General features: G+C 48.8%; 1 protein-coding gene and 1 pseudogene across 3 annotated transcripts; both read right to left on the bottom strand.

Moving 5' to 3' along the window:
• Positions 1-4: 4 nt before the first annotated feature.
• WASHC1 (WASH complex subunit 1) lies at positions 5-25,288 on the bottom strand. Of its 3 annotated transcripts, none has more exons than XM_053567611.1 (11): positions 25,096-25,288; positions 13,588-13,741; positions 4,101-4,212; positions 3,751-3,897; positions 3,449-3,585; positions 3,070-3,205; positions 2,745-2,946; positions 2,488-2,649; positions 1,697-1,855; positions 529-597; positions 5-389 (listed from the first exon to the last, which is right to left on the bottom strand). In XM_053567611.1, the coding sequence occupies exons 2-11, from the start codon at positions 13,734-13,736 to the stop codon at positions 340-342; spliced, it is 1,323 nt and encodes a 440-aa protein (XP_053423586.1). In that variant the 5' UTR covers positions 13,737-13,741; positions 25,096-25,288; the 3' UTR covers positions 5-339. The 3 variants fall into 3 exon arrangements, with proteins under 3 accessions (XP_053423586.1, XP_053423584.1, XP_053423585.1); XM_053567609.1 differs by having other exon boundaries at positions 5-376; positions 25,096-25,271; XM_053567610.1 differs by lacking the exon at positions 25,096-25,288 and adding an exon at positions 24,744-25,088 and having other exon boundaries at positions 5-376.
• LOC128569521 (gem-associated protein 8-like) lies at positions 4,558-13,725 on the bottom strand (annotated as a pseudogene).
• Positions 25,289-26,059: the final 771 nt, after the last annotated feature.

Here is a 26,059-nt window from a genome sequence, read left to right as displayed (position 1 = left end):
CTGTTCTGATCAATTCTTTATTGACCCACTATCTGCATTATTATTCTCCTCAAAATCTCCTCAGGGAAGAGCACTCTGGTGAGGGGTGGGAAGCATAATCACAGGGTGGGGGCTTGGCAGCTGTAGGTCCCCCAGCCAGCCTCCCTCAATGAAGAAGGTCCAGGCATCCTCCATCTTGGCCCCTGTGTGTGTGGGCGGCAGCCCAGGCCTGGTGTCAGGAGGGATGACACAGGCCTCTAGGACTCCCAGTCATCCTCGTCCTCCTCTCCCTGTGGTTGCTGAGGGGGTGGCAGAGGTGGGATGGAGTCTGACACTCGAGCGAAGGCACCTCCTGGGCCCTCACTGGCCCCTGACCCAGGTCCTTTCCCGGAGATCCCTGAGGGAAAAGGCTATGAGTGAGGGAGGTCAGAGGGGAGACAAGTTCACCTGTCCCCAGAGACTTACAGACAGGTGGGAAAAAGCAGGAGGATATGGGAGATGCACAGTACATCCCCAGACTTGGCCCAAGGAAGGCCGCTGGACCCCTACCTTTGCGCCGCATGGCTAGCTTATTAAAGAGATCCGACATCAGGTCCCCACCTTGGCTTGTGGCCCTCACTGCAACACAGAAGCCATGGTTGGGGGGGTTCAGTGACACAGGCGCTCCTGGCTCAATGTCCCGCCAGCTACTTTCCAGCCACCATGTTCACCATGAGCTCTTGGAGCTTCAATCTGTCCCTGGACCCAGCATAGAGCGCTGGGTGACATTTGACTCTCATAGCCACCCTGAACAATGGCACCCTGCAAGCAGACCCACTGCATGGAGAAAACTGGCCCAGAGCAGTTAGGTAGCTCATCTGGGGCCATAGGGCCCGTAAGAGGTGGGACTGGGCTGCTAGGACACCACTGCCTATGCCAGTGTTGGGGCTTCACAGCAGACGTACTCTGTAGGCGTAAGAGGCTTCTTACAGAAGCAGGACTGAGCTTACCCTCAGGTCCTGTTTTTAAAAATCCTTGACCGTGGGATGGTGCCTGTGGCTCAAGGACTATGGCACCAGTCCCATATATTGGGCGTGGCGGGTTCAAGCCCAGCCCCAGCCAAAAATTGCAAAAAAAAAAAACAAAAACCCTTACCATGGCTCAATGCTTGTAGCTCAGTGGCTAGGGTGCTAGCCACATACACTGGAGCTAGTGAGTTTGAACCCAGCCTGGGCCTGCCAAACAACAATGACAACTACAACCAAAAAATAGCTGGTGGTTGTAGTGGGCGCCTGTAGTCCTAGATACTTGGGAGGCTGAGGAGTTGAGCCCAGGAGTTTGAGGTTGCTGTGAGCTGTGATGCTACAGCAGTCCACAGAGGGCAGCAAAGTGAGACTGTCCAAAAAAAAAAACAATCTTTGACCATTTCTTTGGATAACTCTCGGCAGATTCCCTTTTGTCCTACTGTAAGCTGGGTGAGCATAGAGAGGAAAGCTGTACTAAGCAGGCTCCCAAACTAGGAAGTGGCCCATGACCCAGGAAGGAAGGATGAGGATGGCAGAGGTGGCTGCCCAGGGTTTCCTACAAGTGCTCTCAGGGAAGCACAGGGCAGGCAGTGGGCAGGGGCATGAACCTCACCCATGGGGCTGGGCAGGGAGCACCATGGTGGACTGGGTGGTATGGGCGGGGAAGGCAGTATTTCATAGGGAGCTTCATACTGCAGTGGCGGTCCGCTCACCTTGCTCCTGCTCCTTCTGTTTCTTCTTTTCCAGCTTGCGCTCCTTGACACTGCGCAGCTTGGCCTTGCCAATGCCCCCAGCTTGGCGGATGGATTCCAACAGAGTGGCCCGGCCACTGGAGGGCTCCGCCACCTCCTTGGGAGCTCCCTGGACTGGCGCTGGGAGGGGAGAGGGTGTTAGCAGGAAGGACTGGGTTGTGGGGCAGCCTTGCAGGGCTGCTGCAGTTGGTGGGATGTGCTTTCAGAGCCTGTTCAGGCCTAGACACCAACTTCTGCGGCTACTGGAGTTCAGGAGTCTGTGTGCAGGCCCTCCTTATCCTTCCCTCTCTGCCCTGTGGTGATCACGTGCCACCTGCGATGGGGGCTCTGTGAGTTATCCCTGAGCTGACAATGCCTCAACATATGAGCTGGCAGAGGGTTTGTGTGTGATTTCTGGATGGTGGAGACTGGGAGATAAAATGTTAAAACTGAAGTTTTGTAATTTCAGGGACACTGAATATGGTGTAGCTATAGTTTTCCATTGGTTTTTTTAGCAGACCTCTTTCTTCCATTGGTTTAACTGGGGTGGGGAACCCAGCTCCAAGGTTTTGGAGTTCAGAATTCCAGAGCTCTACAATTTGAAAATCATTATTTTACGAACCTAATGGAATAAGACATTTGAAATGAGAACTATTCTGAAAGTCTAGGATTTATGACTACTTAACACACCTATAAAAGACCCTTCAGGGATCCATAAAGTAGAGGTACCCTCAAAAAGAGCCCCCACCCCCATCTCCTGGCACCATTCCCACCTGTAGGAGACACACTGCTGCCACCGTCATCCTCTCTGGTGCCTTGGCCTGCAGGGGCCATGGTCTGGGCTGGGGCCATGCTGACCAGTGTTGCAGGGGCTGGGGGAGGTGGAGGTGGCGGTGGGGGGGGTGGGGGTGCTATAAGCACCACATCTTCTAGGTCTGAAAAGGAATTATGAGAAGGTGTGAGATGCCAGGGAAGGAGGTGGCAGTACAGGGAGATCCTGGGCCCAGCTCCCTCCCAGGGCCCAGCTCACCTGGCTTGAAAGGCTCAGCTACCTCTGTGTGGAAGGTGGGCAATTCTGGTATGGGTCCAGGGGCAGAGGGGGCAATGCCAGGGCCCAGGTCAGCGCTGTATGTGAGGTCATCTGCAATGCCAGGCAGGTCAGGCAGGTAGGATGGCACATCGATCTCAGGAACCTGGCCTAGGTCTGGCACATAAAAGTAGTTCTCTGGAACCTGCAGGGTCAGGTGGGGCATGTGAGTGATGACAGGGATCTGCACAGGCAGCCAGCAGGGCCTGGTGCACACCCATGAAGCTGGGTGGGACATGGGCTTCAAGGAGCCCTCACCACCTCCCACCTGCTGCTCCAGCTGCTCTCTCTTGCTGATGGATAAGGGGGCATCAAACAGCTTCTCCTCTGCCTCTGCCCCCAGCATCACATGGGTCTTTGTGACAGCACCAGCCAGGGGGTCCAGGAGGACATACTTCTTATACCTGTAGGGGTGGGGTTGGGGCAGGCAGGCTGCTGTCTGTCCTAGGCCTGAGGTCTGCACCTACAGTTCCCACTTCCTTGGGGCACAGTGTGTGCTGGGATCCCTCAGCCGCCCAAACCCCATGGTCAGGTCCTGGCTCCCAGACTCATGCTACGGCCAGCTGGAGTCTGCTGCCCCCAGGGACCCTGCTAAGCCAGGCAAGCCACCCCCTAGGCCCCGCAGCCCTGCCACCATCTGGCCATACAGGTTCTCAGTGGTGTTGAAGAGCAGCAAGGAGCTGACAGAGCTGATGTTGCTGGGAAGGGCCCCGAGCCCCTCCTCAGCGGCATCCTCAGGCTGTGGCTTGGTGTTCACACACACGGGGAAGTACTGCAGCTTCTCCTGGGGAGGGCCGAGGTGACAGAATGGTGGAGATGGCAGTGCTGGCCAAGGTAACCCACCCCATCCCAGTCAGCATCGTTTTGGGGGACAGAGTCCAGGTTGGGCCCTAAGCCCCTCCCCATCAGTGGCATCCCGGTGTGTGTGGAGGTGGGGTGGACCTCACACCTGCAGGGCCCGCCCGTCCAGGGTCCGGTGCTTGCTCTGGATCCTGTGGCGGGGACGTCTCTGCAGGCCAGGGTCCTGGGCGCCTGTGAAGATGGAGCTGTGTTCCTGCAGGCGCTCTGGGGCCGGGTACTTGGCACTGGAGAACACCTGTGGACATGGGCCAGCCTGAGGGCCTGGCAGGCCCAGATGGCCTAGGGTTGGTTGGCATGCAGGGCTGGGGCTGGGGCAGGGGCCCCAGGCAGGAGAAAAGCCCGAGATCATTGGACAGCAGGGGCAGGGATATGGGCAACCTCAGACATAGGGAGAGGGAGGCACTGCCCACCAGCCATGGACATGGGCACGTGGGCTACCTTGATGGCCTTCTTGCTGCCCTTGATCTTCTCAATCTTGGCCTGGGCCAAGGAGACTCTCTCCCCAATGGCCTGCAGCTGGCTCCGGCTCAGCTCTACTCTCTGGGAGATCCTGCCATGAAAAAGATCCCCGAGGCTTGGACTGCTGTCCAATCTTTGCAGTCAGCTGGTCGGGTAGGTTTTCTGGCGCACCTCTCCTCTGACAGCCTACCTGTGAGGCCAGAGCCTCGGCCAAGGGCTCTTATGTCAGTGCTAACTGCTTCTCAGGGCTGATCTTGGTGCTGCCCAGGCACTGTACTGAGTCCTTGGAGCTCTTGGAGGGGATGGGACCATCAAGCAGGAGCACACAGTGAGGATAGTGACTGCTTACATATGCCATACGTAGCTGTTTACAGTTGGCAAAGCATTGCCACAGACCCTCAGGACCACGTGAAGGAGACAAAGCTGGCCACTGCAGAAGAGGATACTGACATTCAGAGAGGCCAAGAGACTGGCAAAGCTGGACCTAAATGCCATCATCTGAATACAGACCCTAGACCTGCGGATGATGCCCCTGCAAGTGACAAATGGTGCACAGAGTCTGTGTGGTCTGGCTCCTCACCTGCCCCCACTTGCCCCAGATGAGGGCACCAACCACCCACTATTCCATGCACATGCCAAACACATTTTTTCCTGGCCTCTGCATCCAGTGCAACACTGTGGTGCAGACACACATGTGGATCCTCCATGTCACCGGGTCTGCTCCTCAGGGAGGCCCTTCTGATTTGGAATCCGGAGATGCGCCTGTCAGCCCCTATACTTGCTGTGCTTCTGCCCATAAAGCATCTCTTGCCTGTGTGTGTGCTCTTGTCCAGGGGGTCAGGGCTGGCTTTTGTTCCCTGCTGATTCTCAGAGCCTGGGACAGTGCCTGGCATACGCTAGGGCTTTACTCTAAGGAATGACTGAGGTTCAGATGCCTTTTGCTTAATGGCCCAAGGCTCACTCACACTTTTCCACATTGTTTTGCCACAGCAAGGTTCCTTTCATTGCAAAGTGAACTCTGACTCGGTGCTGTCCTCCCAATTGTCCTGTAGCTCCCCTACTCCAAAGAGCCTCAGCCCTTTGCCATGACAGCCGTGCTCCATGTCCAGAGTAGTCACATCAGCATGACCCACAAGAAAGAGTGTGCGAGAAGCACAAGAACAAGGGGGCAGGGTCTTCAGTGTAAATCATGGGGAAAGGCAGGAGGGTAAGGTGGGGTGGCAGAGGAACCCCTCTGTTTCCAGGGCCAGAGACCCCAGGACCAGGGATCTCCCTAAGGGTTGAAATACACGGTCAGGAATCTGGCCCAACCTGGCCACTCTCACCAATTCTGGAAGGTCTTGGTTTCCAGAAAACCTACCTGACCAGCCAATTTCATAATCTAAGAGTCTCCATGCCCTGATGAAGCTGTCCTGATTTCTCCTGGATTCTCATGTGTGGGGAGCACAGAGAGGGGATGGGGCTGAACTTCACAGGCACCAGAGTAGCTTTGTTTTCCCTACAGCCATCCAGGTAGGGCACAGGAGGGTACCGCCCCTTCTTATGAGAGGAAGCAGCACAGGCACATGCCTCCCGAGGGGAGAGGTCTTCATCTGCTATAAGGCAGGTGTCCTCAAACTTCTTAAACAGGGGGCCAATTCACTGTCCCTCAGACAGTTGGAGGGCTGGACTATAGTTAAAAAAAAAAAACACTATGAACAAATTCCTATGCACACTGCACATATCTTATTTTGAAGTAAAAAACAAAACGGGAACAAACACAATTCACACCACTTCATGTGGCCCACAGGCTGCAGTTTGAGGATGCCTGACTGTAAGGGCTACTTGAGCACAGGCTATTTTAATGCAACCTAGTTCCCAAGGCAGGCACATTCTGCCCCTAGGTGCTGAGAGGAGCTGATGGCTCAAAGAGGCAGACAGTAAGCTGAATGAGCCCTAGCACATTTTTCAAGTGGATTATTAAACAGAAGGTCTGCAAGTCCCAGGGGCCAGCTCTATGTTCAGTTCCTAGCTTTTCTACTTAGGACAGGGTTATCAGACTGGTGTGTCAGGAGAAACCCCAAACCCAATGCACCGTGATTCAGGCGGGATTTTTGACAGTTCCTAACAAAACCCTGTGGAAAAAAATGGCACTATTGGGGCTGAAGGTGAGTACATATGGGACAAATCAGACCAGATGGACCTCAGCCCTGTTAAAAAGGGGACTGATCTCAGCCCTGGGTGTGGGGTACTGGCAGGGCACGTCCACTTCACCCAATGTCTGATTAGGAAGCTGAGCACATCAGATGGGGGAGGGTCCAACGGCTTACAAGATAACTTGAATAATGCTGAAAGCCAGGAAAGGCAGCCATCCATGAGATGGAATTCTTGAAAAATGAATGTGGAGATGCTTTAGATTTAAACAGCTGCAGGCACAAATACAGAAGGTAGAGGGAGCTTTGTTTAGCAGCAGTTCAGGCGAAAAAAGACCTTGAAGTTTCAAGGAAGGATAAGCTTGGGAAAGGGGCTAATGGGATGGGAAACATGGGAAGCGTCTAAAGGCAAGAAATGAGCTCTCAGGGCTCCCCGCTCCTCGCCCTTCTCCCTCCCTACTTCCTTTTGCTCTCCTGGAGGCTCAGAGGAGCAGTGAGAGCCAGGCCCTCGTCTTGGCCACTGTGCCCCTGGACACTAGATCCACAGTGTGAGAGGACTTGACTTCCCCTGCAGACTGCAGAGAGGCCTGTTCATTGCTGTGCCTCTAGCCCTGGGATGATACCTGACAGGTAACAAACAAAAAGTGACAAATGAACAAACGTCTAAAGGAGGGTGCTGAGGATGGTGATGAGTGAAAAACGCATGTCATTTGAACAAAACTTACAGAAGTTCTGGCTGAAAAGGAGATGACTTTGCAAATATGATCATTCTCTTCAAATATCAAAAGGGCTGTCAGGTGGAATAGTGACTGGAAACATATACTCTGCCATCCCAGAGGGCTGCACTGGGACCAGTGGGTGGGGTTACAAGGATGAGATCTCAGTTCTCATAGGCAAACTTTCTAGTGAACAGCTGAGTGGCTTTGCAAAGCAATCACACTCCAGCTGCATGACCAACTGTCAGAGTGCGTCAGGGGAGGCCTGCCTATGGCAGAGGACAGGCATAACTCTGGGGGTCTTTCCTTACCTGAGACCCTATAGGACTAAGTGCTGGCTTGGTTGTGCACAAAGTTCCTGGATAGTCTAATCTCTTACAGGCACACGCCATAATGCCATGCGACAGTACAGACCCAGGATGAGAAAGAGGTTTCAATGGGTTTGCTGTCTCAATGGATGGGTGGTGGTGCTCTGGAAGGCTGTGTTAGTAGAGGCTCTAGGCCATGTTGGTGGCTGGGATGTTGATAAACAACGTCTACTGTGCGGGGAGCGTGTTTGCCATTGTAGGTCTAGACACTCCTGGCTTGGTGGCCTACTGTAAATTAGAGTATGCCACAGAGGATAGTGTCAAGCAACAGCAAGCTCCTCTGCCACAGCATGAGGCGTTCAAGGAGGCCCGTGGGGACCACTTGCCTCCCAGCATGGCATAATGGCATAGGGTTGGCCAGGATGGTGTTTGGGCTTCCTGCCCCACCATCATTAAAGACAATCCCTCCCTCCCCCATTCCCTGTGAGAATATTTCCTATGAAGCTAGGCAGGCCCCAGCCCCAGAAGGGCCACCACTGGCCCGTCACAACCACTGTAGTCCCTAGGAGCTTCAGGGGAGGAAGGAGCCGCATCTCCTCCCCTCACCTGTCATGACATGAAGGATGCAGACCCTGAACCTGTGCTCTTGCCTTCACCTTTACCTCAACCCTCTGCGAAATTAAGAATGATCAGCAGCTGCGACATCAGCTGACTGAGTCCTGGGTGTCTTTGGTGGCCACTAGGAGGAAGTGAGTAAGGAGGGAATAAGGACAAGGGGAATAGACAGGAGAGGCTAAAAGAAGGGAGAAAATGGAGGAAGGAAGAGGAAAGAAGGAAGAAGAGAGGAGAGAAAGGACAGACAACCTCATAGAGACCACTGCCCTTTTCCTGGGAGGAAGGAGCTGGAAAGTGGCTACTGCGTCAGGCCAGGGAGGACAGATGCAGTATCCAAACTCCCACATACAGGAGTTGTCTAGCTTCCCTTCTCTAGGCCACCCCAACCCGTCTTGCCTTGTCATCCATGTCATGTGGAGCAGGAAACATCTCCGGGCAAGTGTTTGGAGGCCTAGCCTCTCCAAGGTGAAGTCACAGCAGATGCAGGGGCCGGAATCTTATAGGCGGGAGGAGGTGGCAGGGAGGGGCTGGCAAGAGCAGCTCCAGGAGACACCTGTCCTGCTCTCCTGTCTGCATGGCTCCATGCAGTGATAGAGTGGGAGGAAGGAGCCCAGGTTGCAATGGCAAACTGCCATGAGCTCACCTACCTGTGTCACTGGGCCCAGGCCTTGGCCTGCAAGGGGTTGCTGTGGGGAGTACCTGTGCTTTACCCACCTGTCCCTTCTTTGAAAGAGTAGAAGCAGGAGGAGCAAGTTTGAGGGGGGTAGAGTCTATGCTGCTCACATCCCACCAAAAAAGCCCATGAAAAATGAAAAGCCCATGAGCTTGTCAACTGCTGCAGGTTGGGGGGACAGGGGACAAGGATGGGTGTAGGCCTCCCTGCCCCATGCCCCCATCACTCACTCCTCCTCTCCTCCATCCTTGTCCCCAGTGTGTCACACGTTCTGTCACTGTTTCCTTTCCAATGTCTCATCCAGCCCTGCCCATGTGCATGGCCCTTGAACTATGGGTTAATACCTTTTACGTCCTGACTACAGCAAATGTCCACAACTTCTGGGGGACCTAGAAACTGCCTTCTCCTTCTTGTCCACTTTGTGACAGCTGCCTGATGAACCATCCCAGAAGTCTCTGTCTCATAATCTCCCTCCTGCAAGGACCTACTGTGGCTGCCTAAGAATCAAGCTCAAAGTCCTATTTTATTACAAGGACCCCCACAGAACCTCACTTACAATTTTTCACTCCTCACCCACCTGCCCTTCCCTGCCGCAGAGCACTCCTACAGCACTGTGGAGGACACAGGAAATGCAGGACACATACCCCAGAAGGAAGCGAGGCCCACAGGCCCATCAAAGTCACCTGTTCACACCTTGTTCTGTAGTGCAGGAACTGAGCATAAGGGACAGGTGGCATGTCTATGCTCCCTGCGCAGAAGCAGCCCCCCTCAGGCCAGCCTCCCCCTGCTGCCTGTGATTCCCCATGTTCCAGGCCACATCCAGGCTTCTCTCCCAGTCTGTGGCTCCCGTGTCCAGATGCCCCCTGATGAGTGACACACCCACCTTCCCAGCCCTGGCCTCCTCCAGGAGCCCCTGGTCCTGTGCACTGGGTGAGCAGTTTTCTCCAGCACTTCCTTCCTTCTTATTCAAGTAACAGCCCCATTTTCTCAGGGGAACCCATGTCTCCTTCAGACTCAGTCCCTTGTGCTTTAGTGGAAGCTATGCCCAGGGCTCAGGGTGGAGGCAGCACCCAGGTCTAAGCCAATCAGGGAGTCACATCCTCCTGCCCCCACGAACTGATTCTGAGTAGACATGAGAACCACACGAGGCCACAGGGGGTGATGGTAACTTCTGGGGGAAGTGCTGGCCCACTGGGGAGCAGTCATTCCTCAAGCCCTGACCCTGACTGCGTGAGCTCTGGCCCTACTAGCTGTCACCTTCCACCCGTAGCTCAAGGCCTTCTGTAAGGGAGCCAACACAAAAGAACCAAGGTGAAGTGGAGTTGAAAGCAAAACCAGGTCCTGAGGGAATCATCTATACCCTTCAGCTTCACATCCTGTTCTCTTGACTGGTTACTTTCTGTTTAACCTGGTTTGGAGAGTCCTAACTAGCAGGGGTGGCACTAAGTCTTATTCCTCTCCTCTCTCGAAGTCTAGAAGTCCACACAGTTCATGCTGGGCAGTAAGAACCAAACATCCCTGTGCTTTCCCTCCAGACTGTAGCTCCTTGAGGACACCACGCCATGCACGCCTTTGGTATCCCCTAGATCTAGCATGACACCAGCACACAGTAGGAGACTGATGTGGTGACCTGGACCTCAGTGTGAGAGAGCTGGATTCAGGCCCAGGTTCCTGAGAAGCTCTGGCCCTCCCTGGGCTGTGCCAATAATCTGGAGAGCCTGCACCCACACTCAGCTAAGTCACTGCTCCCTTCCCCAGGACATGGCCTTTCCTCAGCCCATCCCAGGGCACGAGGACAAAGCACTATCCACAGGGTGGCAAATATCGGGATCAGAAAGAAAACTGCCTCAACACCCAAAGCTCTCAGAGAAGGGTAAGTGTGCAGCCCACCCTGGTGAGGACACACAGTAACTTCGGAGGGAATGGCTGCTGGGGTGGCCATCATCTGGGTCTGATGGATCTTTTTTTTTTTCTAGACAAGAACTTTAATGAACTGAACAGTTATCAGCATCAGAAACCAATGCAGGAGATACAAAATTATCATCTTATGTCAGAAAATTTCTCATGCTGGCAACAGAATAGGTCCTGCTGAATTCCAAGTGACTGGCTTATTACCTCTACCCCATGAGGGCCCACTGGGACTCTGGTGAACATGGTAGTATCTCAACATAAAGTTCCTTTTCCCTGACAACTGTAGGGAAGGAGAGATGAAGGGAGTGTACCCAAAAGAAGGGGGTGAGTTGGGGACCCTGTGCAGACAGCACTCACAGGGGTCCCTGAGCCCAGGGCTTAGAACTTCAGGGGAATGACAGGCCAGTACTTGGGCTGCTTTCTGTCACAGTGCTTGTCAAAGCTCAGCTGCACTGCAGCCTCCATGGCCTGGATCTTGGCAGAGCTGTCTCCATATAAGCGCTTCATTTCAGCCTTGCGCTGCTCGCCCAGCCTCTCAGTCGGCGGTTCGACTGACCTGGGGGGGGGTTGTAGCGTAGGCCATGGTCGGCATTCACATAGTCATCCAGGCGCTGTGCGTCCAGCTGCTGCTGCCGCCGTCACTCTTCTCTGTGCCTCTCGGTCTCTGCAAAGTACTGGCGGAGCTCCTCCGTGATTTCCATGTGGCTCAGGTCACATTCTACCCCTCCGTCTGACTCAGTCTCTACCTCCTCATCTTCGGAGGAAGTTTGGTCTTCTCTTGAGGATACCTGGAACCTCCTGCTAACGTGTCGCTGCTTCCTAGACCTTCTGAAATGTGAACTGCAGCGGTAGTCCTGCTGGGCTAAGTGATGGTCACTGAAAGACTGAGGATCTCTAGCCTCATTATCACAAGAGCTTTGGGAAGAAATTGCAGAAGAGAGATGCCATGGAAAACTGAAATAGAATTGCATGGCCTTTCTGTAGGCATTCTGGTGGTTTCGCATCCAAGCCATTGCTTGATAATGTCAGTATCTTGCATATGCTGGGTGAGAATACCAAGACTCAGAAGCTTTTGATGTTGACGCCTGGGCTGCCATCCTTGTGAAAGTCCAAATGGGCACTGAATCTCCCCTGGGAGTATCTCTTACTCTTTGAAGACACAAACCTTCATGCACTGAACAGCAACCTCTAATGGGCTGGCATAGCTCGTGGGCACGTAGTTTGTAGATCCTCGGTGGTGGATGAGAAGGTGCCTAATTTTCAGGGGAGAGACAGAGGAGAAGGGGACTGGGAAGGGGATACCGCAGGAGGTACTGGACGGGTCTGATGGATCTTAAAGGCCTATGTCCATTGGACATCTTAAAGGCCTATGTCCATTGGACATATTCAGCTCAAAGATTAGCACAATGGGGGCATCTAGCACTTGTTGTAACGTTTGACAGTAGGGTGATGAACGGCCACCATGGGCAGCCAGTGGGCAGAGATGACATCAGCAGGAAAGAGCTGACATTTCCTGAATGCTTACTGCGTGCCAGGCATGGTTTCATTCCTTTGCATATTTTAATTCATCTAATCTTTACCACAAGCCTATGCGGAGCATACCATTATTACCACAGTTTTATAGATGACAGCATCGAGGCTTTTGACTTACCCAAATACAGAGCAAGCAAATGGGGGAGCTAGAAGTGTTCTGCTCCAGAGCGAGCCCTGGGCCACTCAGTGCCCCTTGGTTACAGGGATATTGCGGACAGGTCTGGGGCAGGCCGGGGGGTGTCAGAGGGCAGAGAAGCAACGAGAGAGCAGGAGAGTCAGGAGAATCTGGTATTTACACCAAGTCTAGCTAGAGGCAATGCCCCCGTCCCAACTGGGGAGGCTTTGGGGAGAGGCGTGAGGGAGAAGGGGACTTCAGGTCTGGCATCCCACCAGGGGTAGCGGAGGTGATTTAGACACTGACAGGAACCTGAGTTACACTTCACGCTGGATGGGAAGAAAGGCCCCTGTGTGTGAGGCACAGGGTGGGCACCCAGGAAGGAGGTCAAGCTTCATTTCAGGTTGTTTCTGGCCCTACAGAGACAGGACCTGCACACTACACACAACCTGGGACCTCTGCAAGGCAACAGCATACACTGTGTACTCATCCATGCTGAATGAGCACTGAGTGTGCTGGGGCAGTGCTGGAGACAGAGGCTGCAGCTCAGAGCTGCCAAGGGTGCCTGAGGTCCCACCTGCCCCACCATCCTCCCCTTGCTCTGGGCATACCCGCTTCCTTTCATGCCTCTTCTCGACCTATCCTCTCACCCCTGAGACCTTACCATAAATGTTAGTTACTCACACACACTTCCCCTGATCTCCCCAGACCAAGCCACGCCCCTATCACAAGACCTACAGCACATGTCCCCTCCACAGACAGATGGTAACAGCCCCATAGAATCTGAACCTTGGCTCTGCCATGTGGCCAAGTCTCTCAGCCTTTCTGTACCTCAGTTTCCTCATCTATAAATTGGAGGTAACAACAGGACATCTTCATAGACTATAGCAAGCGTTAAATGAATTAATGCATGTGGGTCAATGGTGGTGCATACCTAATTTATATAAATATTAGTAATCACAAAAATACTGTCAATAGGTCTTATCATAATTGTAATTAAATAACTCATCATGCAATTGGTTATTTAAGTTTGTCTCTCTTGTCAACTATGTACTCTAGTAGGACAGGGATGCTGCGTCATTCTTGTTGTATCTAGAGAGATTAGCATAGTGCTTGCGCACAGGCAGTCTTGAGTAAATATTTGCTGGCTGCAGGAATAAATGAAGGAGCAGGGCCTCATGGTGGGGGGGTGAGCATGAGCTGGGAGAGCAGAGCCACCACTGGGGCCTGTGGGACCCACAGGAAGCCATAAGGCCAAGGCAGGGTGTAGGCAGTGAGGAGAAATGGCTTCTATGCTGGACTGCTGCCCTGGACCCCTCCTGCACAGGGAAGCCAGTTGGGTCCTCAGGACCTAGAATCACCAAAGGGGCTGCTCCAAGAGGATGCATTCCTGGGACTAGAGAGGGGACTACTGGGTCAGGCTGGAGCCATTTGATTAGGCGGGGGCAGGTGGCAGCACCCACCTGCTAAAGATGTCTGTGGAGACTTTCTGGAGGTACTGCAAGGCATCTGCCACCTGCTGGATGGCCTCCTCTCGCCGAAGGTCTGGTTGGATGAGGGGCACGGCATAGGTCTGAACTGCCAAGCAGTGCTGGGTCCTCCCAGGAGTCATGGTGCCTGTGTGTGGGAACAAAAGCATCAGGACCAGCCAAGTCACCCTACCCACCCAGTATAGCCTTTATCTCAACTCCCTTCCTGGGAGGGAGGACACCTAGTGGGAGGCCAGGAGTTCCCAGGAAGCAGGATTCAGTGGCTGCCTGAGGTAGGAAGCAGGCAGGATCAGGGACTGGGGAGTTGGTAGGGAGTAGCAATAGGGAGTTCAGAGAAAGGGAACATTCCCGCCTAGATGGTATATGGGACCTGTGAGGAACTCTTCCCACACATTATCTCAGTTCAATTCCCCACACTTGGATAAACAAGAAAGAAACCCTGGCTGCAAGGCTGAAAAGAAGATGTATGCAAAGGGATGGATGGAGGAGGGAGTAAGGGAATTGCCTGAATCAAACAACATGTTGCTAAGATCTGGAAAAGCATAGACAATGTACTCAACTTGGGTTCTTCCCACTTGAACCCCTGGGAACTTGAGGCCTGCTCCTGAGATAGACTAAGCAGTGGCTAGTGACTCTAGGTACAGGAGTGTCCAGGCTCTGCTCACCTAGGCTACAGCAAAGGGGACCAGGAGGAAGAAGGTACACGTGCTGGCAAAGGACAGGAAGGAAAAACATTCCTTGAATTGCAAGGTGGGAGATTTATATTAGATTTAATGAACTCCTCTCTCTGGTGCCCCTAAGGCAGCAACCACACTGCAGATGGCACTGATGTGATTGGCAAGAGATGTGCCAAGTCCCTATAATCAGGTCTAATCACAGCACCTCACTGAAAGACAGTGAGGATGAATTCCCTGGTAGTGACCACATCTAAAGTAGCAAGTTTGTTAAGAAGTAAGAGTTGGCCAGGCACATGCCTGTAATCCCATTTTAGGAGACTGAGGCAGAAGGCATGCTTGAGGCCAGGAGTTTGAGCCCAGCCTGGGCAAAATAGCAAGAAAATACAAGAAAAATTAGCTGGACATGGTGGCACGTGCCTGTAGTCCCAGCTACTTGGGAGGTTGAGGCAAGAAGAGCAGGAGTTGAGCCCAGGAGTTTGAGACGACAGTGATTATAATGATGCCACTGCACTCTAGGTTGGACAACAGAGCAAGACCCTGTGTCTATTAAAAAAAAGAGCCCAGTCATGGTGGCTCACGCCTATGATCATAGCATATCTGGGAGGCCGAGGCCAGTGGATTGCCTGAGCTCAGAAGTTTGAAAGCAGCCTGACCCAGAGCCAGACCTCATCTCTAAAAATAGCCAGGCGTTGTGGAAGGTGCCTGTAGTCCCAGCTACTTGGAAGGCTGAGGCAAGAGAATGGCTTAATCCTAAGAGTTTGAGCTTGCTGTGAGCTGTGACGCCACGGTACTCTACCAAGGGTGACAAAGTGAGATCTGTCTCAATAAAATAAAATAAAAATAAAAAGAATGAAGATCCCTAGTATAGCTGATTAGTGGTATTAGGTGATATGTTCTGATTACCTATTAGGTATAGGAGTGATCACAACAAAGATGTTAAGACACCACATGAGCCAGGAAGATTCCTCAGAAACAATGAAATCCCATGTGATAGGCACTGTAATCCAGCCACAAATACAGTGCTAAGGAATGATAAATCCCTTTTAAGATTAGGAGAGTTGGAAGAACTTCCTAGCAGAATCTATACTTTCTACTAGGCCTAGGGAGAGGGTGCAAAGAGAGCATCTCAGGTAAAAGGAACAGCTTGAACAAAGGTGTGTAGAGGAATGGCAAATGGTCTTGAGTGTGAGGATACAATCATCTTTGGGTAAGTATTAAGAAAATGAATGATAAAGACAGGCCAAGACTGCAAAAAACACTGAACAACAAGGCTAGGAATTTGGAGTGGAGCCAGGAATGAAATCTTTAGATGTGTGCTATCCAATAAGTGGCCACCAGTTACATGTGGCTATTAAGTACTTAAAATGTGGCTAGTCCCAATGGAGATGTACTGTAAATATAAAATACACACCAAATTTCAAAGACTTAGTAGGAAAAAAGAATATGAAATATCTCATTAAAATTTTTGTATTAATGACATGCTGATATAACCATATTTTAGATATACTAGATCAAAGAAAATGTATTTCTAATTTTACCTGTTCCTTTTTACTTTTACACCTTTCTTTTTCTTTCTTTTTTTTTGTAGAGACAGAGTCTCATCCTATGGCCCTTGGTAGAGTGCCGTGGCGTCACACAGCCCACAGCAACCTCCAACTCCTGGGCTTAGGCGATTCTCTTGCCTCAGCCTCCCGAGTAGCTGGGACTATAGGCGCCCACCACAACACCCGGCTATTTTTTGGTTGCAGTTTGGCCGGGGCTGGGTTTGAACCCGCCACCCTCGGTATATGGGGCCGGCGCCCTACCTACTGAGCCACAGGCGCTGCCCCTTCTACGAGGAGTCAGTCTCCTGGGATTCCACACTTGATCTTAGCCAAAAGGCCAAGAAGCCATCCGTTTTCTATGATTCTAAAGAAACAAGTCTTGGGTGATAAGAGCAAGATGGTGGACCAGAAGGATGGTTCAGCTGAGCTCTCCTAGAACGACTGGGGAAAAAGAGAGAACGCAGCCATACCTGGTGCAGAGACCTTACCCAGAGTCATAGCTCAGGGAGCACAGCCAGGAGGTGGTGAGCTAGATACAGCATATAATCTGGAGCAGTGAAAATCTGATGAATTGGGCAAGTGATTGCAACCAGCTAGGATCGACTGGCTGCCCAGAGGTCCAGGATGGGAAAGAAGCCTTTCCTGAGTTTTAAGTTGTTGGGGAAGGTGTGCATTAAGTGGAAAGCTTGGAAGAGTGGGCAGACCCGAACAGCATACAGCCATATTTAAATGCCAGTTGGAGTAGATTTGCAATAGGTTTGGTGGATGGTGAGGCAGCCATACCGAGAAGGTCTCTGCGGCCAGGGGGCTGCCATTGTGGGAAGTTCACAAGAAGGTCTTAGCAGGGGTCTAAAGCATGCCTGTTTTAATTCCACCTGCAAGGATGAGAACTCCACTCTTTGGACAGGCTGAAGGACTCTCATACCCATGGGAACTGAAGTCAGGGAGCTCTGTGAGACTTGCCCCTGAATGATTCTTCTGAGTATAAAGATCCCAACACAGTAGGGTCTGAATGCTGAGGAAACAATCAGGCAATAACCAAAGGCAACTAAGTTTGGAATAAGAATCATAAAGGTTGCTGGCTGAGGTGTCATCTAAAGAAACAACTGTGCCACCTGGTGTCCGTAACATATTGCAACATACTGCCATCAAGAACAAGGACTTCTTTTGTTTCTGTTTGAAACAAAGGAGGCAGTGAGAAGGAAAAGGGGAGACAAGAAGGTGAACAAGATGATAGAACACAGGAGGAAGACCCAATAGAAAAATTCAGGCAACATGAGAAACCAAAACAGAGGAAATCCCTCAATGAACCACGAGGCAGGTATAGCAGAAGACTCTGACTATAAAGAATTATGGACTTGACAGAAAGGGAATTTAAAATATGGATGATAAAGACAATAAAAGGAATGGATAAGAAAATGGAAAGACAGAACCAAAAGTCAGACAAGAAATATAAAGAATATAGAAAGGATATGGTGGAGCTTAAGGAAATAAAGGAGACAATCAGGGAATGTAAAGATGCAGTAAAAAGTATCAAAAATAGGTTAGACCATGGAGAAAAAAGAACCTCAGAGCTATAGGATAAAGTTTTCGAGTTAACCCAGGTAGTTAAAGAGGAAGAAAAGAAGAGAGAAAGAAGAATAGGTGCTTAGAGAACTACGAGACTCCATAAAGCATTCAAACATACAAACAATAGGAATTCCTGAAGGGGGAGAAGACTGTCCCAAAGGAATGGAAGCCCTACTGGAGTCCATCACAAATGAAAATTTCCCAAGTTTTATTAAAGATCCTGACATACTCCTTTCAGATGGATGTCAAACCCTGGGCCATTTCATCTCAAATAGAATACACTGTAATGAGAATGTGTTCTCCAAGACACATTGTAATGAACCTGTCCAAAGTCAAGATGAAAGAAAAAATTCTGCAAGCAGCCAGAACTAAGCACCAACAGACCCACGGAGGCAGAGCCATTAGGATGCAGCAGACTTCAACTGAAACCTTCTAAGACAGAAGAGCATGGTCATCCACCTTCAAAATTCTTTTTTTTTTTCTTTTTGAGACAGTCTCACTTTGTCACCCTTGGCAGAGTGCCCTGGCTCACACCAACCTCAAACTCTTGGGCTTAAGCGATTCTCTTGTCTCAGCCTCCCAAGTAGCTGGGACTACAGGCACCCGCCACAAGATCTGGCTATTTTTTAGAGATGGGGTCTTGCTCTTGCTCAGGCTGGTCTCAAACTCACGAGCTCAGGCAATCTACTGGCCTCAGTTACCTAAATTCTGGGATTACAGGCATGAGCCACCATGCCCAGCCACCTTCAACATTGTTTTTTTTTTTGGAGACTATGTCTCACTATGTCACCCTGGGTAGAGTACCGTGGCATCACAGCTCACAGCAACCTCAAACTCTTGGGCTTAAGTGATTCTCTTGCCTCAGCCTCCCAAGTAGCTGGGACTACAGGAGCCCACCACAATACGTGGCTATTTTTTTCATTGTAGTTGTTGTTGTTTGGCAGGCCTGGGCTGGATTCAAACCCACCAACTCCATTGTATGTGATTGGTGCCCTAGTCGCTGAGCTACAAGTGCCAACCCACCTCCAATATTCTTAAACAAAACAATTTTTATCCCAGAATTCTGTATCCTGCTAAACAAAGCTTTAAAATTGATGGAGAAATCAAATCTTTTGCAGATATACAAGTACTGAGGAAATTCACCACAATGAGACCAGCTCTACAGGAAATACTTAGACCTATTCTCAACACTGATCACTACAACGGACCACCAGGAAAATAAACACTCAGAAGTTAAAGATCAAAACTTAGCTTCCACAATAGCGCAAAGGATAAAACTATACAACAGACTTTCAGAAAATAAGATCAACAGACTCCACCACACTTATCAATTTGCTCAATAAATGTCAACGGACTGAATTCACCACTGAAGAGACACAGGTTGGCTGACTGGATAAAAAAGCACAAAAACCATCCATATGCTGTCTCCAGGAGACACACCTAGCCTTGAAGGACAAATCAAGACTCAGAGTTAAGGGCTGGAAAATAGTATTTCAAGCAAATGGAAGTCAGAAGAAAGGAGAGATTGCAATCTTATTTTCAGATACAAGCAGATTTAAAGCAACTAAAGTTAAAAAAGACAAAGATGGACATTTTATACTGGTCAAAGAAACAATATGACAAGAAGACATTTCAATTTTAAATATTTATGCACCCAACTTAAATGCTCCCAGATTTATGAAACAGACCTTTATGGGTCTGAGCAATATGATATCCCATAACACCATAATAGCTGGGGACTTTAACACCCCTCTGACAGAACTGGACAGATCCTCTAAACAAAGATACAAAAGACTTAAATATAACTCTAGAACAAATGGGATTAATTAATAGACATATACAGAACAGACCATCCCAGAGCTAAAGAATATACATTTTTCTTGTCAGCCCATGATATGTACTCCAAAATTGACCACATCCCAGGATACAAATCAAACCTCAGCAAAATTAAAAGAATAGAAATTGTACTTTGTATCTTCTCAGACCACAAGGCACTAAAGGTGGAACTCAACTCCAACAAAAATATTCATCCCCGGGCGGCGCCTGTGGCTCAGTGAGTAGGGCGCCGGCCCCATATGCTGAGGGTGGTGGGTTCAAACCCGGCCCTGGCCAAAAACTGCAACAAAAAGAAAAAATAGCCAGGTGTTGTGGCGGGCACCTGTAGTCCCAGCTACTCGGGAGGCTGAGGCAAGAGAATTGCATAAGCCCAAGAGTTAGAGGTTGCTGTGAGCCGTGTGACGCCACGGCACTCTACCTGAGGGCGGTACAGTGAGACTCTGTCTCTACAAAAAAAAAAAATAATAATAAAATAAAATAAAAATATTCATCCCCACATAAAGACTTACAAACTAAACAACCTTGTGCTGAATGACAGTTGGATTCAGGAAGAGTTGAAAGAGGAAATTGTTAAATTCCCCAAACATAACAACAGCGAAGACACAAGTTACCAAAACCTGTGGGAAATAGCAAAAGCAGTCTTAAGAGGGAAATATATTGCATTAGATGCCTACACTCAAAAACCAGAAAGAGACCACATTAACAAACTCCTGAACTATCTTACAAAATTGGAAAAAGAAGAACAATCTAATCCCAAATCTAGCAGAAGAAAAGAAATAACCAAAATTAAGTCAGAGATTAATGAAATTGAAAACAAAACAATCATTCAGAAAATTAATGAAACAAGTTGGTTTTCTGAAAAAATAAAATCAATAAACCTTTGGCCAGATTAACTAAAAACAAAAAACTAAAATCTCTAATAACCTCAATCAAATGATAAAGGGGAAATAACAACGGATGCCACAAAGATACAAAAGATCATCTCTGAGTACTATAAGAAACTCTATGCCCAGAAATTTGACAATGTGGAGGAAATAGATTAATAACTGGAATCAAACCCTCTCCTTAGACTTAATCAAGAGGAAATAGATCTCTTGAATAGACTGATTTCAAGAACCAAGATTCAAGAAACAATAAAAAAAAATCTCCCAACAAAAGAAAAAAAGCCCTGGTTTAGATGGCTTCACACCAGAATTCTATCAAACCTTCAAAGAAGAGCTTATATCCATACTGCAGAAATTATTCCAAAAAATTGAGAAGGAAGGAATCTTCCCCCAACATGTTCTATGAAGCAAACATCACCTGATACCCAAAGCAGGAAAAGACTCAACTAAAAAAGAGAACTTCAGACCAATTTCACTAATTAATATAGATGCAAAAATTCTCAATAGAATCCTAGCCAGGGTGGCACCTGTGGCTCAAAGGGGTAGGGCACTGGTCCCATATGCCGGAGGTGGCGGGTTCAAACCCAGCCCTGCCCCCCCCCAAAAAAAACCCCACCCACACACAAAAAAATCCGTAAACATAATTCACTATATCTACAGAAGCAAAAACAAAGAGTATATGATCCTCTCAATAGATGCAGAAAAAGCATTTGATAAAATTCAGCATCCTTTTCTAATTAGAACGCTTAAGAATTTAGGTACAGGTGGCACATTTTTTAATCTGACTGAAGCCATCTACAACAAACACACAGCTAATATTATACTGAATGGAGTAAAACTGAAAGATTTTCCACTTAGAACCAGAACCAGACAAGGTTGTCCTCTATTGCCAGGGCTATTCAGCTTAGTGCTGGAAGTTCTAGCCAATACAATCAGGCAAGAGAAGGAAATAAAGGGCATGAAAATGGGTGCACAGGAGGTCAAACTCTTGCTCTTTGCTGATCATATGATCTTACAATTATAGAATCCCAAAGACTCAACCACAAAACTCCTGGAAGTGATCAAAAAATTTAGCAATCTCTCAGAATATAAAATCGGTGTCCACAAATCAGTAGCTTTTGTATATGCCAATAACAGCCAAGATGAGAAGCTAATCAAGGACACAATTCCCTTCATAGTAGCTTCAAAGAAAATGAAATACCTAGGAATATATCTAACAAACGAGGTAAAGGACCTCTACAAAGAAAATTACAAAACCTAAGAAAAGAAACAGCAGAGGATATTAACAAATGGAAGAACATACCATGCTCATGACTGGGAAGAATTAACATACTTAAAATGTATATATTTCCCAAAGCAATCTACAGATTCAATGCAATCCCCATTAAAATAACATCATCATACTTTCAAAATTTAGAAAAAATAATTCTTCGTTTTGTATGGAAACAGAAGAAACTTCATATAGTCAAGGCAATTCTTAGTAATAAAAACAAAACCAGGGGTATCACCCTACCAGACTTTCAGCTGTACTACAAGACCACAGTGATCAACACAGGATGGTATTGACACAAAAATAGACACTGACATTTGGAACCAAATAGAAAACCATGAGATGAAATTAACCTCTTACCGCCACCTGATCTTTATAAACCAAACAAGAACATACACTGGGGAAAAGAATCCCTATTCAATAAATGGTGCTGGGAGAACTGGATAACCACATGTAAAAGACTGAAACTGGACCCACACCTCTCACCACTTACAAAAAATGATTCAAATCTAAGGCATGAAACAATAAAAATCCTCAAAGTGTGGGGAAAACACTTGAAGATACCGGCCTGGGGAAAGATTTTATGAAGAAGACTTCGTGGCAATTGCAACAACAAAAATAAACAAATGGGACTTAATTAAACTGAAAAGCTTTTGTACAGCTAAGGAAATAACAACCAAAGCAAACAGACAACCTTCAGAATGGGAAAAGATATTTGCATGTTATGAATTGGACAAAAACTTGATAACTAGGATCTACAGAGAACTCAAATTAATCAACAAAAAAGATCCAACAATCTCATATATCAATGGGCAAGAGACATGAATAAAATCTTCTCTAAAACAGACAAATGACTAATCAACATTTAAAAATGCTCATTATCCCTAACCATCAGAGAAATGCAAATCAAAACTACCCTCTGATATCACCTAACCCCATTAAGAATGGCCCACAACACAAAGTCTCAAAGGCGCCGCAGGCACTGGTGTGGATGTGGAGAGAATGGAACACTTTTACACTGCTGGTGGGACTGCAAACTAATATAACCTTTTTGGAAGGAAGTATGGAGAATTCTCAAAGAACTCAAATTAGACCTCCCATTTGATCTTGCAATCCCATTACTGGGCATCTACCTAGAAGAAAAAACATCCTTTTATCATAAGGACATTTGCACTAGACTGTTTATTGCAGCTCAATTCACAATCGCCAAAATACGGAAACAGCCTAAATGCCCACCAACCCAGGAATGGATTAATAAGATGTGGTATGTGTATACCATGGAATACTATTCAGCCTTTAAAAAGTTGGAGACTTTACATCTTTTGTATTAACCTGGATGGAGGTGGAACTCATTCTTGTTAGAAACCGTCAGGAGAATGGAGAAGCAAGAATCCAATGTACTCTATTCTCATATGAAGGCGGATGAGCTTATACAAGTGGGGGGTAGGTGAATGAGCAAGTGGGGAGAGGAGAGGAGGAAGGCAGATGGGAGGGGTCACAGTGTATGGCTTATCTCTTAGGGGCGGGACACAATTGTAAGAGGGACTTTAACAAATGCAATTAGTGTAACCCAGTTCTTCGTACCCTCAATGAATCCCAAACAATAAAAATGTATACATACATAAATAAATAAAGGAATGAATTTCTGTTCTTTTCAGGCAGGAGATGTCCTAATCATCAAAATTAATCATAACCTTATTGCCTTTCCTCATTTCTGACAGGTCTTAAATGATTATCATGAAGATAATCGTCCCTCTGTTGATAGTATTTTCTTATGCTATACTACCAGTGTGATTAGCTTATAATACTAATTACTAATAATTACTATTAGCTAACAGGTAGTGATACCTACATATATTAGAACTATTCTAACTCCTCAAAAATCACCTCATTTAATTCTTAATATATCAATTTATCATCATCTCCAATTTTAGGTAAGGAAATGAAACCGGAAAGAACAAATAACATTTTTGTCAATATCAAAACACTAGCTTTGGATCAAGCCCAGTCTTTAATCTACGTTGTCTCAATGCTCAGCTTGTGTTATTTTTCAGTTTGTTTTATTGTTTTCATACTTTAAAAAAGCAAATCTTAAGAGTTCAAAAATTTTGTTATCACTCCTGTTGTAAGATACCTTATATTGTCACTCTCTGTCCTTATGTAAACCTAGGTTACATGTAATTTTCGATATTAAGGAAAGAACAAAGGGATCTCACACTGAGCCCCTACTGTGTGGTAAACACTTTCATTACTTCAGCATACATAACCTCAATTGTTTATCTTTTACTATCTATATTTTATTTTTATGAATGAGAAAACCCAGGCACAAAGACATGACTTGACAGTTATCTTTCAAAAAGCCTGCTGTACTCATCTAAAAAGATGGATAACCTCACATTTAGTGAAAAGACACAATAAATATTTGAAGACACGTGGGATTTAGTTGAAAAAAAAGTTGACAAATTTACCAAAAGTAGTCTTCTACTAGGGATTTTTAGAATTAGAAACTCTAATCCCTCAGTTCCATAACAGATGACTGCAATTCATTCTAGGTCTTTGATATTTCCTGCTCATCCATTTTTGTTACTTTTCAATGCTTTCTATAAATACTTTTTTTTTTTTTTTTGGAGACAGAGTCTCACTCTGTCACCCTGGGTAGAATGCCATGGCGTCATGGCTCACAACAACCTACAAATCTTGGGTTTAAAAGATCCTCTGGCCTCAGCCTCCCAAGTAGCTGGGACTACAGGCGTGAGCCACCGCGGCCCAGCCATAAATACATATTCTTTAATAATGGTGCTTTTCTTGCATCTATGCCATGTTCATGAAGATTGTTTTTCAGCTCCTTTTAACTGACAAATAAAAATTATATATTTATAGTGTATTGCACGATAGTTCTACAGGACAACACTGCCTTAGAGAATCTGTAAAAACTACGTACTCTCCCAGAAAAAGTAACTGTACCACACCGCGGTTTATAATTTCAGAAGTGCACGGAATCGTTCCTGCACACTATTCTCTGACACCACGCGCTAGGATCCCTACCCCAAGTTAAAAACCTCAGCGGGGTGCCCCGCAGCCCGAGACTGAGATTGTGGTGAGCTACCACGCCCACTGCACTCTGCTCAGGGGCATAGGGTGGGACCCTGTCTCAACAACAACAACAAAACCTCAACTGTAGGCCACTAGGAACCCAGCAGCGCTCTAGTAGCGTGGGGTCAACTAAAAGGGACAGCGGCCCGCTCGGCAGCGACGGGAACTGCAAAAGGACAGTGCAAGGATTCGGCTCAGCCCAGTTCCCAGCACCCGGACCCAGAGGAAGGGAGGGAAGGCCGGGAAGGCCCCTGACCGTCTCCGGCGGCGCTTGAGGAAAGGAGCTGGGCCTGCAGCCCGCGGTTTCCGCCCCCGCCGGCCTCGGCCTCGCCGCGCAGGCAGTTTTGGGGTCGCGGTGATAGGTGTCGCCGCGGGGAGGACAGTCCCGAGTAGAACGCAGTCGCTCAGCGAGGGCCCAGGCACAGGCGGAAGCGAAGTCTGACGCGAGGCCTGCTGGCGCTCGTTTGTCCTGGTCCGGGAGAGGGGCTGCGGCCGCCAACACAGCTCAGAGCTGGGCTTCCCCGCCAGGAAGAGACACGGCCGCCGCCCAGGACTCCCTTATTTTCCCGCAGCCCCACCCGATTCCCGTGGCGAGCCCCAAGCCCCACCTGCAGCCGGCCTCGGCGCCGCAATTCCCCAGCGCGCGTCCGCGCGCGCGCGCCTGCCGCCGCGCTGCCGCTCCTCCCGCCCCGCCGGGTCCTAGCGCCTGACGCTCCGACCCCCCCACCGAACGCCTCCCGCGAGGCTGCGGGTCCCTGGGCCCCCGGGCTAGGCGCGTCGCCACCCAGAGCAGAATCCTAACCCCCACTCCGTGTTTCCAACGTCCACACTACGCCGATCTCTTGTCTTCTGAGCGCCAGGCCTTCTCCGCCCCCGCGCCCTCAGAGCGGCAGACCCCTCTCCCCACGCCCTTGTCCCCTCTCCGCATCCGGTTAGGTTCACACCTCCTTGTCCGCCGCCCTCGGCTCTTCCAGGCAGCCCGCGCCCAGCAGTGCCCAGGCGCAGGACATCCAGCTCAGGTCCAGAGCTGGCCTCGCCTCCCAGCGCACACACGGTCTGCTCTAGCACATCTTCCTGCCTTTGCCTCTGCGGGCGGCTCTCGCTGTCCACTGAGGTCCCGGCCACCCCGCCCTTTAACAGTGAGATCTAGAAACCAGACGCAGAAGGACAGACATCCTTGATTCCACTAACACGAGGCACCTAGAACAGCCAAATTTGCCGAGACAGAGCATAGTCGGTGGCTGCTGGGACGGGACGCAGGCGGGAGCTGGGCAGGGAGTGTTTGGTGAGCACAGAGGTTCAATTTGAGCAGATGAGACAGTTCTGGAGATGGATGCGCGCCAGGGGGTGCAACCGCAATGCGAAGGGACTTTAAGCTACTAAGTGCGCATTCAAAATGGTTAAATTCTCCATTTCATGTTATGTATATTTAAACACACATACCACAAAAGCTAATAAAAAGCTGGTAAGAAGAAAGAAAAAAGGGCTTAAAAAGTTAAATATATAAAGGAAGCGTCAGTGGAGAGAGGCGGCAGGTCTTCCTGGAATCCACCGGCTTGCCTCAGATTGTCT

Source organism: Nycticebus coucang, chromosome 18 (genome assembly GCF_027406575.1).
Source record: "Nycticebus coucang isolate mNycCou1 chromosome 18, mNycCou1.pri, whole genome shotgun sequence".
NCBI lineage: Eukaryota > Metazoa > Chordata > Mammalia > Primates > Lorisidae > Nycticebus > Nycticebus coucang.
Note: the sequence above shows the minus strand (reverse complement) of the source record. Positions and strands in the feature narration are given on the sequence as shown.

What these genes read in the sequence shown, in the direction of transcription:
- WASHC1 (XM_053567609.1), bottom strand. Translation starts at nt 13,736, where the DNA reads ATGACTCCTGGGAGGACCCAGCACTGCTTGGCAGTTCAGACCTATGCC. An exon ending in TCCACAGACATCTTTAGCAG is followed by an intron (nt 4,213 to 13,587) that starts GTGGGTGCTGCC and finishes TTTTCATGGCAG; the next exon opens with GATCTCCCAGAGAGTAGAGC. An exon ending in GAGAGCAGCTGGAGCAGCAG is followed by an intron (nt 2,947 to 3,069) that starts GTGGGAGGTGGT and finishes CTGACCCTGCAG; the next exon opens with GTTCCAGAGAACTACTTTTA.